This window comes from Macrotis lagotis, chromosome 4 (assembly GCF_037893015.1).
Source record: "Macrotis lagotis isolate mMagLag1 chromosome 4, bilby.v1.9.chrom.fasta, whole genome shotgun sequence".
Lineage (NCBI taxonomy): Eukaryota > Metazoa > Chordata > Mammalia > Peramelemorphia > Peramelidae > Macrotis > Macrotis lagotis.
The window spans coordinates 81,755,578-81,769,349 of NC_133661.1; the positions used below are offsets into that span (position 1 = coordinate 81,755,578).

At 36.4% G+C, this 13,772-nt stretch overlaps 1 protein-coding gene across 2 annotated transcripts in view; it reads left to right on the plus strand.

The window, feature by feature from the left end:
- The window catches only part of MYOF (myoferlin), a 157,902-nt gene that overhangs the window by 55,686 nt on the left and 88,444 nt on the right, over positions 1 to 13,772 (plus strand). For both annotated transcript variants that reach the window (XM_074233352.1, XM_074233353.1), the window contains exons 6-12: positions 3,871 to 4,028; positions 4,274 to 4,402; positions 6,890 to 6,952; positions 7,040 to 7,090; positions 8,436 to 8,466; positions 9,008 to 9,123; positions 11,794 to 11,920. In XM_074233352.1, coding sequence (XP_074089453.1) covers positions 3,871 to 4,028; positions 4,274 to 4,402; positions 6,890 to 6,952; positions 7,040 to 7,090; positions 8,436 to 8,466; positions 9,008 to 9,123; positions 11,794 to 11,920 — 675 coding nt within the window. The remainder of the gene's footprint in view (positions 1 to 3,870; positions 4,029 to 4,273; positions 4,403 to 6,889; positions 6,953 to 7,039; positions 7,091 to 8,435; positions 8,467 to 9,007; positions 9,124 to 11,793; positions 11,921 to 13,772) is intronic.

Below are 13,772 nucleotides of genomic sequence, written 5' to 3' on the forward strand. Positions count from 1 at the left end.
AGAAACAGATCAAAAGGGAAAAAAGACCAAAAAAAAGAGAGAGAGAAAATGGCATTCAAATCTGCCTTCAGACTCAATCAGTTCTTTCTCTGTAGGTAGATAGCATTTTTCATCATGAGTCCTCTAGTATTGTAATCCAAGAAATTCTCAGTTTTTCTTGTGTCATAGCTTTGACATGCTGGTGAACTCTATGATCCCTTTCCTAGAATAATATTTTTTAAAAATGCACGAAGTAAAATATTAAAATTACAAAGGAAACTGATTAAATTGAAATATAGTTGTCAAAGTATTTTTGAATAGTTCAGGAACTCCTTTTGGAGAAGCTCTGAGTCTCTCATTTTCTGGAAGAGGAATGTGAGACCCAGAGAGGGGAAGGGGCAGTCCCAAATTTGCACAGTAGCAGATCTAGGATTTACACCCAATCCTGAACCAGATCCAGTGCTTTCCCCACTGTGTCACAGATATCATGGATTGGGATTAAAAAGCTTTACCAAGGAATGAAAGGAAAGATAAAAGTAAAACAAAAATAAGTACAAAGTTCCAGATGGTCAAATTTACAGACAGAATTCTTCCACTTAATCCCATCTGTGGTATTTAAGAAGCCTGGCCAAATACCCTTCTCTTCATTGCTCCCTGGAATTCCCATTCCCCTCCCAAATCAATAGCCAATGAAACAATCTAGGAGACTTAAGGAGTCTTGTTGGGGGAAAAGTGCCCAAAACTATTAAATCTAGGGGCAAATGCATTCACATTTCAGCCATTACCTAGACTATTCTCTCCTTGTTTACACTTCAGGAAAAAATTTTTGAAAGAGAGAAAGAAAAGAAAATGACCTCAAGGAGTAAAAAAAATTCCATGTTTTCTTAGGATCATTGCACAATAGAGAGAACATGTGATAGGTGGGGAAAAGAGTAGGGGGTCTAGAAAGGGGATCATGTCCCACATAGGACAGGGATAGAAGAGTGGGAGGGGGCAGCTAGCAATCTACAGATTCCCTCTCTCTCCTTGTCTCTGCCTCTCTGCCTCTCTCTTTTTCTCTCTCATACACTTTTCTCATAGAACCCAGGGAATTTGTATCATCATGCTAGCATTCCCTTGTAACCAGTTCTTACAAGGCCCTCTAGGGCCTTCCCAGGAGGAAACTTTTTAGAGATCAAAAGGTTTCTGCCTTCCCAGGCCTTGGTTATGACACATGCTAGAGATTTGCAAGAGGAAGGAGGGAAACAAAATTTTTGGACTGGCATTTGCAATGAAATTGCAAATGTTTCTGCCATTAAGATATCTTGGAGATATTATAGAGGCAATATACAATAATGGATAGAGCATTGACTGTGGAGTCAGGAAAACACAGGTTTAAATCTAGTTTCAGACACTTTTCTAAGACCTTGGGCAATTCAGTTTCTCTGACTCAGTTTCCTAATCTACAAAATGATGAGTTTGGTCTCAGTGACCTCCAAGGTCCCATCTAAGTCTCTCATCCTTTGATCTTTTGATCTTCCCCTTGTGCTTTCTTTCTGACTCTGGAATTTCACAGGTATGAATGCTTTTTTGATCAGGCAGATCACAACCTCTTTATACCTTAGCAGATGATCTTTGTGACTTACTGTGGTTATCTAACATAGAGGTGCATGTCTAGTGTGTGGATAGACTTCAAATAAGGGCTAGGTTTGAATTTTCCCATGTACTAGTTAACTAAGCCTCAGATTTTACATCTGTAATAAGAAAATAATAATTCTTATTGGTACCCCCTGGACAGAATATTTGGGAGGACCAAAACAGGAGAGCCTGAAGGTAAGGACCCTTTCTGAATTTGTCTCTGTTTTTCCTCTACCTCTAGCATGGTGCCTTGTAGACAGAGTCTCTTAGAAGGAGGTTGTGACCAACCTAGAGAAGGCTGGATTCCTCCACATTTGAGGTGACATTTGAGGATGACTGTAGTGTGGAGGATGAGTGAAGAAGCCACCTATAATTAAGAATATCAAGGTTGTCAACGCTATCTTTAAATGGATGCCCACAATGTTATGCAGACAGTAGTTTCCTGACCAGAATCATAGAACTGAAAGGAATGTTTGAATACTATTTTATTCAACCTATTCTATGATTCAAGTAAGGTAATTGGAGTATAGGGAGTCATTGATCCTTGGGCACATGACTAGAGGCAGGACCAACATCTGACTTTTGAGCTAATTTAGTATTTATGTGCTTTAGTAAAGACTCAAAATACTCTCCACTAGATCTTAGCTGTTGTCCATTTCGACCTCCTCAATTCAAGTCCCCTCAAATCACATAAAAGGCATTTATATATAAAGGAAGTGTGTACATATGAGGATGTTGAATGGGGGTGAAATCTGATTCATTAAATTCCTCATTATGGAAGAAATAATGACCTAGCTGGTACTGAACTTAGGGCCAAGGGACCTAAGTTTGAATTTTAGCTCTGTTACTTACTAACTCTAAATCAGACAAGTTGGTAAAAGTCTCAAATTCTCAGTTAAATCCTTGATAAAATGGATAATGGAATGTGCATGACCTAATTTAGATTCTGCAAGTGAAGGGGAGGGTCAAATGAGATAATGTATAAATAATGCTTTGTAACCTTCAAATCCTATGTTAACAACTTTCTGCAATTGATAGGTGCAGAAGAGACAGCACAGCCTGGAAAATAGAGCTGGCAGTAGAGTCAGAAAGACCTGGGTTCAAGCTAGATCTCTGATATACACTGGTTGTGTGACCCTGGGCAAATCACTTAACTCTCAGTCAAGGATGTCCAACTAATAGAAATTGGGCCACTAATGAAAAAAAAAAATCCCTGTGAACTGCATTTTGACTTAAAAGGTCACATATTAATAATACCTAGATTCTATTGTATTTTTATTTATTTTGTTAAAGATTTTAATCTGGTTCCTGCCACACTCTAAGAATTTAAGTTTCAGCAATGAAATGACCTGCCACACTCTAAGAATTTAAGTTTCAGCAATGAAATGACAGAACTATTCTATCCTCATCTGTAACTGAGAGATAGTGTAACATAGTAAGTAGAAAATGGTAGACATGTACGCTACCTCTGATAAAAAGCTGGATGACAGAATCAGGGGATCCAAAAAATATCTTTTCAGACTAGAACACTGATAGTTCTATCTATGATCAAATAAAATTCAATAGGAATGAACCTAAAATCTTGCACCAAGTGTAAAATATTAACTTAGCTAGTACAAGATTTGAGAGGTACAGTTAGTAGTTTTGAAAGCAATCTGGGGGATTGCAAGCTTAATTTGAGTCAGTAGTTATATATGGCAAGCAAAAAACCATTATGAGAAGCCTAGCATTCAAGATGAGGAAGTCAAGAGGTTCAAAGAATGATGAGATCTGTCTCTCTGTTCTCTTTCTCTTCACGTCCTAACCATTCTGCAAGTAGAGTGCTGAAGGGATCAATGGAAAACAAGCAGAAGGGTAAAGGAAGAGAAATTCAAATTGAACTTCCAAAAGAAAATCAACTCTAATTGTACCTTTCTATATGTTAATGTTCTCAGATTCCCAAAAAAATCTTCAGGAAGCTCATGATTTGTCTCAGGATAAAGGTCCTGGCAGAGCCTATTTGCATGTAGACCGCACTGTATTTATCTTCCACACTGGCTTCATGACACTTCCTTGAGGATATTAAGACCTTGCCTTTGATAAAATATTTATTAAGTGTCAGCATCCCAAAGTAATGAATTTTCATCTAACTCCATCCCTCATTTACAAGTGCACCTCTGTTCCTAGGAACACAGAAAAAGTTGGAGACTTGGCAGAATCATCAGGAGTTCTTTTACCCATTATTACAAACCAAGCCATTTCTTCTCTTAACCATGTGACTTTTTCATATATTAGAAGAAGAAGAAGAAGACACAGGAGATGATGACACTACATTCAAAGCCATTTCCCCAAGGGCTCCAACTGCAAATATTTCTGAAGCCCAGTTGGCCCGGAGGATTTCCAAAGGAAAAAGCACCCGGAGAATGCTTTCCAATAAGCCACAAGACTTCCAGGTAATAGACACTCGGAGGTCTATGCTTTTCTGTGTATTATGGAATGCTGCTCTCAAATTGACATCATATGTCATGATGTATACTGGGCATGGTCTTACAGGTCAGAAAATTTGGAGTCTTTAAAAAATTTAAGTAAAATCCTTTCTCACCATGTGACCTGATATAATTGAAAACATCTTTCTTTCTTTCTCTTTCTCTTTTCTTCTTCCTTTCTTTCTCTTTCTCCTCCTCCTTCTTTTTCCTAGATTCGTGTTAGAGTGATAGAAGGACGCCAATTGAGTGGAAATAATATCAAACCAGTGGTCAAAGTTCATATCTGTGGTCAGACACATCGAACAAGAATCAAACGAGGGAACAATCCATTTTATGATGAAGTAAGCAGTTGATAGCTAAATAATCATTCACATTTATGTAGGTTTATAAAAGATATATTGTGATGAAGAAGATAGAAAACTGGTTTGGGAATCTGGACAACTTGGGTTCAAGTGCTGTTTAAAAAAGTGATTCTGGCCACAGGGGACCAGTAATTGAACTTCTTAATATCTCAGACAATCATGTAATACTTGCTTTTTTTAAAGTGATGCTTACACTTCAAGTTATGCAGTGTATTTTAGGAACAATACATTACATTATAAGGCACTAATTGGGCAATAGACAATAAAGGCAAAAGGTCAAAAGAGAAAGAAGGATCAAATTGAGCAGGTATCATCTCGGTTTCATGGAAAAGAAAAGACTTTAGCTTTTGTGTAAACAGTGTAGAGAATACAATTAATCATAAATTAAAGGGGATTGGGAGGACTTTGCAGGAAGTTGCAATACCATAAGTGAAGTTGTATATTGGGAGAGGGAATTTTGCTAATTTGGATGTCATTTATGCCATCTTGAACTTGGTACAGATTTATATTGAGGAATGATGGGGAATAACTTTGAACAGGCCAGATCATTTAAGGTCTTAATAAAAACATATATCAATATATTTATAATCCAGACTTGATTAAAATGGACTGACTTCTCTAAATTTTTAAGACTTTAGCAATATCTTAAGAGGAATTTTCGCATTCCTGAAAATTCTAGAGACTGGAGCAGATTTAATTAGAATTGGAATTTTAGAAATGAGCTTTATTAATAGATTCTTAGTCTCAATAAATCACTTATTTACTTTATCCTAGGTAACTAATTATTAGTATTGAAATAATTAAAAATGCAAAAGGAACAATTACATTTTTGGAGTTTAATTTTAGATTATACTAGTAATAATAATTTTGCTTTAAAGTTGGCAAAGCATTTTACAAATATTATTTCATTTGATTCTCACAGCAACTCTGTGAAGTTTGTGCTGTTATTTTCTTCATTGTAGAGTTTAGAAACTGAGGCAGACAATCAGGTTTTCCTGATTCCAGATCCAGTGTCCTATCTCCTATGTTACCTACTAGGTCCCTCAAAATAGCTAATAAACATTAAATAATTTATGAACCAGTACTGAAAGTACCAACCTCGCCAGGCTTGTATGGTACAAAAAGGGAATAGTTCTTTTCAGGCATTGAGATCATCCAGCCAATGACAAGAATTGGTTTTAGGGACTTTTTAAATTTCTAGAATAAGCAGACACAAAATATAAATTTTTGCAGAAGAAATTGATTATATTTTCTACATACCAAGTCTCAGTCATCCAATTTGCCTAAAATATCCAGTGGTTTGATGGTTTGAATTAAACAACTACCATCCTCTACTTAAGGAAGCTAGGTGGCACTGTGGATAGAGTGTCAGTTCTTGAATCAGGAAGACTTGTCTTCCCTGAGTTCAAGTCTGGTCTCAGATACTTTTACTAGCTGTGTGACCCTGGGCAAATCATTTAATCCTGTTTGCCTTGATTTCTTTGAAATCATCTAAAAAAAGTGAACTAGAGAAGGATATGGCAAACCACTTTGGTTTCTTTGCAAAGAAAACACCAAATGGTGTTGTGAAGAGTTGAAAACGATTGAACAACAGCAAAATTTTAAACTCTTTTTACTTGTGTGACAGAATAGATAAGAGTGTCAGATTTGAAGTCAGGAAGTTTCATATCCTTCCTCTGATTTACATAGCACATTTATATGCCCCCTTTACTGTTTGTAATTGAAGCAGTGTGATAAAATAGATAAAATAGATAAAAGACTGGCCTAAAAAAAAAAAGAAAAGAAGAGAGGAGGTGGGGAAGAAACAGGAGGGGAGAGGGGGGAGAGAGAAGAGGAAAAGAAGAGAAGAGAAAGAAGAGAAGAGAAGAGAAGAGAAGAGAAGAGAAGAGAAGAGAAGAGAAGAGAAGAGAAGAGAAGAGAAGAGAAGAGAAGAGAAGAGAAGAGAAGGCACAAAAACAAAAACAAAAACAAAAACAAAAACAAAAACAAAAACTATCCTGATAGTCAGGAGAACCTGGATTTGAGTCCTGCCTCTGAAAGATCCTAGCTGGGTGACCAGGAGAAAATCTCTCTAAGTCCCAATTTATTTATCTGTGGAATGGAGATGATACTATCTGTAATTTCTGTTTCACAGTCTATGAAACCTAAATGAGATAATATATATGATATACGTTGCAAAGTTTAAAATGCTATGTGAATGTCAACTCATATTAACTCATTTCACCATTAATATCTAGGATTGAGGATGGATAGAGACTAGGGCTGTGATTTCAAATTGAGATAGGGAACTCCTAGTTTTGACACCTTTTCTGCAATTAATAGTCTTAAAAAGCTGAGTGTCTATCTGTCCCAAATGGACAACTTCATGTGATTAAATACATGACTCAATTAATTATTTAGCTTTTCCCTCTAATTTTATCTTACTATAGAGTGTAATTTTTTTCCTTTATTTTTTTGTCTTGACAGTTATTTTTCTACAATGTCCACATGACTCCACAAGAATTGTTTGATGAGACAATAAGTATTCGGGTAAGAAAAAAACCAAGGCATTAACAGGCCATGGATAAGTCAATGTCAAACAAAATTTGTAACTTTGGGCATTTTTCTCTCTTTCAGGTTTATGATTCCCATTCTTTGAGAGCAGATTGTCTGATGGGGGAATTTAAGGTGGGTCCCAGTAGAATACTTTCAACTCACTTCAATGCTGCATAGATTCCCAAAGGAGGACCTAATTCTTTGCTCCATCTCAGTTTGCTCCTCTTAATGAGTCTCAAAGGCATTCTACCTTGGCATCATGACATTCTCTAAAGGCAAGATGTAATGGTACCAGGGGAGGGATATTAGCAGAGACTCTGCAATCCTATGTCTTGGTTGGTAGTGAAATATGGAACTTAGAGAAGGCTTCAGAAACAAGATATATTCCTACTGTACAGGTGAGAAGATTAAGATTGACCCTATAGCATTTATTTATTTATTGGTCCTATTTACAATTAATTGATTTTTGTTCTGTAATTGCATTAGTTCTCATCCTCTGAATTTTGTTCAGATTCTATTTGGTCTGTAAGAGATTAATTTCAGAAATTCATCTCTTGCCAATTACTGCTCTGTTCTTGCCTGAAGGAATTTAGTTTACCTTGAGGATTGTGTGTGAACACATGGGAATTGGGCCTAATGTATTTACAGACCCAAGCTATCCTTCAAGCATATCTGGGTTATCTAGAATCTGTACTTCTTAGGAGGGAAGATGTTCCTAGCCCCCTTCCTTTCACCTCAGCTCTGCTAGCAATTACTTTGTTCTCAATCATACTAAATTACCTACCCTGTTCTGTTTGTTGCTCTTTACCCTCCAACACCAATGTAGGGGGAACTTTTCTTTTACTTGGGATCTTTGGCACAAATGGAGGTAACCGTTGACCCATTTATTGACAGGCAGCATGTCCTGCTAATAAATATTATCTTGCATAGAGAATTGCCTTGTTTTACCTTTTTGTTAAATTTCACAAGACTTATTACCTCTGTTGCTCCTTTGTGTATTAAAGCTGTGGAATGGACATTTATGAGGATTGTTTCTTAATCTGTCACTGAAATGCTTCTAATATCTTTTTTAATAACATCTTTCCATGACAATAATTATTATCAACCTTCCAGTGGAGGTTGGGCAGGTGACACAGAATAGGTAAACTAAACCAGAGAACAATGGCAGGAGTACAGTACTTTTCTGAATATCTAAAATTCAAGACAAATAGTTTGATGATATATTTCAAACTATTCCAAATGTAAAACACTATGTCATTAGGTAATTCATTCTCTGTCACTGGATATATTTAAGAGAGGCTGGATTGCCATTTCTCAAGGATGATATAAAGGAGATTTCTATATGGGATAGGAAGATGAACAGCCCCTGCCTCCTTTATTACTTCCTGGATTCTCTGATTAAACATAAGAAGGGGAACAAGTTTATTTAAATTAATTTCAATATCATTTAAAAATGTTTAAAACCTTTTTTTTTCAGATTGACGTTGGTTACATTTATGATGAACCTGGTAAGCAATGTTTTCATTATATTGAATCCTGGATCCCTCCTTCTCCCTCAGGAAAGTTATCTTTGCTAAGGGCCTAAAAAGCAAAAGAAGAAAGGGAGTCTTAAGTCAGATAAACAAATATGTAGAATTTGAATGGTTATGCACTACTGGAAAAACTCAAGAATTTCTCAACATATGTGAGCAGAATTTCATTAATGACTAACTTATTTGAACCTTACTATTACTTATTTTGACCTTACTTTGACAAATTTACAAGAGCAGTTAGGCCAGACACCTCTGGGAGTTTTTTTATAAGACTCAAACCTGAAAAGGAAACAAAGGAGTATGCTGGCATTTCTGCAGGCCCTTGTTTAAGGCCAGGGAGATTTGGCATTTCAATAATGGCAAACAACTGAGGAAGAGATGAGTTTTTCTGGGATAAAAAGAAAATTCCCTTAAATGCTTATTTTTTCCCCTAACAGTCTTAAATTTCAGACCTACCAACATTTCTATAATTTCTAGATCCAAAGGGGAATCCATTTCACCTGCTCTTGTTTTTTAGGTCATGCTGTCATGAGAAAATGGCTTCTTCTAAATGACCCTGAAGATACAAGTTCTGGTGCTAAAGGGTACATGAAAGTCAGCATGTTTGTCCTTGGAACGGGAGATGAGCCCCCAGTGAGTGTTTTTGAAGAAAATTTCTACTTTTCTCATTTTCCATAAGTGAAGATGATTGTAAACTAAGGAGTGAATCAGGACTTAGGATAACTCTTATTTGATAGTTATTGCCATGTCAGTAAGATTGATGCTCTGGAGCTGAGGAAAGAGAGCTGCAATAGGCAGGATCCTTGATCCTTTAGACCTAGAAGGAATTAAAGGTCTTCCACTCTATCCCCTTTATGTTATAGATGAGCATCTGAGGTCCAGAGAAGATAATGACTTCCCTAGAGTTACCTAGCGATTTGGTAGGATTTGAACCAAGCGCTAAAGACTATAGCATATACCATGCTTCCCCATATCACCCAGTTTTTTGCCATTCTCATCCATTTCTTTGCTCTGTAGATACATTTTCCTGCCCAAAGTTGTTAATTGGCTCTATGAAAAGTCATCCTTGGGTTTTATGACATTGTGGTTCCTAGCAATCCAATTCAATCAACATTTGCTAAGTACCTACTATAATCCACATATAGTACTAGGCAATGAACATAAAAAGACAAAAAACCAGCCCCCTAACCTCAATAAACTTACAAACTACTTAAGGGATACAACACACTTCTTCCCTAGAGAAGGAAACATGATATGGTATGAAGCAATTTCAAAATGAAGAAGGTATTAACCATGAGACTATTAATCAGAAAAAGGCCCGTGAAGGAGACAGTATTTGAATAGGGCTCAAAAGAAAGCTAGAGATTTCAAAAGATGGAGGTGAAAAGTGAGTGCCTTCCAGATCTAGGAGACAACTTGGAGAAGAGCAATAGAATATGGTGAGTGTATATTCTAGAACACTAAGAAAAAATATTAAGGGAGAAAAATACAAAATAATATTGGAAAAACAAGTGGGAGCCACATTGTAAGAAGCCTCCAGGCTGAGGACTTTGTATTTTATCCCAGCAATAAATTTTATGTCATAAAGATTTTTGAAGGGAGTGAGTATGGACATAGTCAGATCTGTTTTAAGAATAGTAATTTATTGGCTGATGGGAAGTGGATTAGAGAGGGAAGAGATTGCATTCAGGGAAATGAATTAGCAAGTTCTTGCAATAGTGCAGGCAAAAGATGCTGAGACAATTTGCATACCAATTCACACACATATGTATATATATAATATATATATATGAATTTTTACATAAAACAAAGGTAATGAATGCAAAAGTAGGATGACTTGGTAACTGATAGGATATGTAGGATAAGAGAAGGTGAAGGGTCAAGGATGCTTCCAAGGATGTGACCTTGGGTGGCTAAGACAATGATTGTTTAAAATAAGGAAGCTGGAGGAATATGCATGGTTTTGAAAATGTTGAGTTCGAGGATATCTTTGGGGAGGACATCCAAGTGAAGAAGTTAAGCAGGCAGTTAGCTGTTGATGCAGAAGTAATATTCAGCACAGAACTTAGGGTGGGATTTTGAACTCCTCTGCATCCAGATGATGATTGAACACATGAGTAATTGATGAGATCACCAGCGGAGAGAGAGCAAATGGGAAAGGATTGGCCTTTGGCAGATACCTATACCTAATGGGACTAGATTATGATGATGATGACCCTTTTAGGGAGGCTGAGGAAAGACTGTCAAACAGTAGCCAAGGAAGGAGAGAGAGTCCCAAAGAAGGGATTGGCTAAGTGTCAAAAGCTTTAGAGAAATCATGTTCAATGAGGTCTGAGAGATTACTTCAAATTCCTAAGAACAATCTTAGAATTTGGTTGACTGTAATACTAGTTTAATGTCATTATGGTGGGGTCTGAGAACACTGAATCGATGGGATTATTGAGAAATTATGTTGCTCAGAGCAGTAATAGTGGAGTGTGCCTGGCCTCTGTCTCATCTCTCTGAAACCCTAAGCCTAAAGGATCCTTAGTATTTTCAAGGATTATCAGGACCATAACAATTAGGGGGACTTGATACTCCATCTGGGGACACCTAGGATTCAGCAATGCTCCTGAGTGTGACTCAAACCAGCTTAAAGTATAACTGGGAAATAGTTAACAAATAAAAGTAATAAGTAGTCCTCTACATAGTGGATAGGAAGGCACCTAGCTGCAAGGTAACATTTTATGGAATGCAGAGAACCCACATACATCACTAGATTGGTCCTCATTACAAATCACTACAAAAGCACAAAATATTTTCTGATGACTGGAGGAATTATCTACTGATGGCACAGTAGAAAGGACATTGGATTGGAGTGAGAGGACCTGGGTTCAAATCCTGTTTCTGCCTCTTGCTACCCTTGTTCAAATCATTCTCTGTATCTTAGTTCCTTCTTTAAAATGGAGTTGAATTAGACAGTCTCTGGGTCCCTTCCAGGTCCAGATCTCAAAAGCAATGATCCCATAATGTTTGAAGGACCCCACACCTGGAAAGTATAGATGTGAGGGGGCAAATTTGAAGATAAGAAATGGAAATGGAAACTGTAACCTAGGATTTCATCATGAAAATTTTCAGAGTTGGTTTTGTATTTTTAGCCTTATAATTTCTACACATACATAGTAGGTACCTTGCCCATGGTAGGAACTTAATGTTTGTTTGGTTAATTATAATGGCATCATTTATTTCGCCAAAGGTAATGTTTTCTTTACATATAAAATTCTGGATAATTCTGCATAATTTGTAAATCTGTTTCCCCTACAGACAGAGAAGAGAAATCGAGATAATGATAATGATGATGTGGAGAGTAATTTGTTACTTCCTGCTGGGATTGCCCTGCGGTGGGTCACTTTCGTCCTGAAAATTTATAGAGCTGAGGATATTCCTCAGAGTAAGTAATCATTAAATATTGCCATTGAGATTGTAGGGCAGTAATCTGTATAATGAAGCATTAGTTGTGTTTAAAAAAAAAGGGACATGTTTTACAGATAAATCACAGTTTTTCATTCTAGCCCTTCTAACTAACTGTAGGACTTTGAGCAAGTCATTTTACCTTTGCAGTCAGTTTCTTTTTTGAAAAAATGTGGGGAAGGGAAAGCAAGAAGGATTCCAATAAGGCAGTGAGGGAGAATGAGAAGATTGATGAATTCAGTCAGCTCCGGCTTACAGTCCTGGTAGTCCTTACTAACCATTTGGCAGTGGTCAAATCATGAATTTCTAAATCTATTTTCTAAATCTATTTTCTCATCTAAAAATGGAGGAAATGGTACCTACCTTCTCAAACTTTTTATGAAGAAAGCATTTAACAATCTAGTGAATGCTGAAGAAAGATGAGCCTTCAGCATAATCAACTCCTCCAATAAAATTCAAATACAGACAAGCTTGCAGTTACCCTAGGAGTATGTTCATTTAGTCATTGGAGAAGGACCCCACATGCAACTTCAAATGGCATTATTAATGTATATAGATTCTTTAAAATTTGTGTGATTCTTAGCTTTTCCCACATTCTTATTTATTTTTCATATTTAAATATTTCCTTTGGATTCTGTTGAAGGGGATCACAAGAGTTTTTGAGTACCATTTTATATTTATTTTTAAGTTTCAGGGGTTGTTGGGGTCAAAAAAATTCCCCAAAGGGTAAGCTTAGAAGGAATGAACCTCTTACTTAGCTTAAGGTGATCTTCAGAGAGCAGACTAATTTCTGGAGGGGATTCAAAGTCTTTTTATTATGGCAGATGTAATCAACTGGTATAGTCTTCCAGAATTCAGGGATGCCTCCATGTCACAATGAGGCATCAGAATCAGACTCATAACTAAATAGTTCAATTTCATAGAGAAATCACTTTATTCTTTCTTTTTAATTGAAATTTTATTTTCAATTACAGGCAAATGGTAATTTTTCAACATTCATCCATTTCCAAATTTATGAGTCCCACATTTTTCTACCACCTTCCCTCCCCCCTTTCCATGGCAGTGAAAGTTTTACATGTATATTTGTGTTTTAACATATTTACATGTTGTGAAAGAGGAATTAGAACTAAGGGGAAAGAACAAACCATAAGAATGGAAGAAAAAAACAGAAAAGTTTTTAAAAAGTGAACTTAATTATGCATTCAGATTCCTTAGTTTTTTTTCTTTCAAGGTGGATAACCAAAGCAGGTCTCTCAGGGTTGTTCTTGATCTCTGAACTGCTGAGAGGATCTCCATCATCTCACGTCCTCTTCTACAGAAAGTTGGCCACCAAACCAAACTAAAATGTTACTGCCTGCCTTTACTTTGTAATAAAAATTAGAAGTCTTACTTGCACCATACTTTTTCTAGAAACATGACTAGTATAAGTCCAAGGATTATGGGTGAATTGATTGAGGTATTTCTGTCTCACATTTTCAATATTTAATAAATCATTAGTCTGGGACATTTCCAACAGTTGACCTTATCTTTTTTTTTCCAATTGATACCTGTAATTTTCCTTGATTTTCCCAAGGAATCCCTATGATACAGACTCTCTTGATTAAGGCTAAAAATAACCATTAGAATCAGAAGCATGCTGGAACCCACTCTATCCAGATCTTGAGAAGATAATTAAATTTTCAGTGTGAGCATTTACACCTCAGAAAGTGGCAAACTTAACAAATTAGGATGAGTATTTATTGTTTTGTTGATTGTCTCTAGACTTAAGAAAGTGATGGAGAAAATGTTAATAATGCAAATTAAACTTAAAATATATCCAGTCTATATTTCCC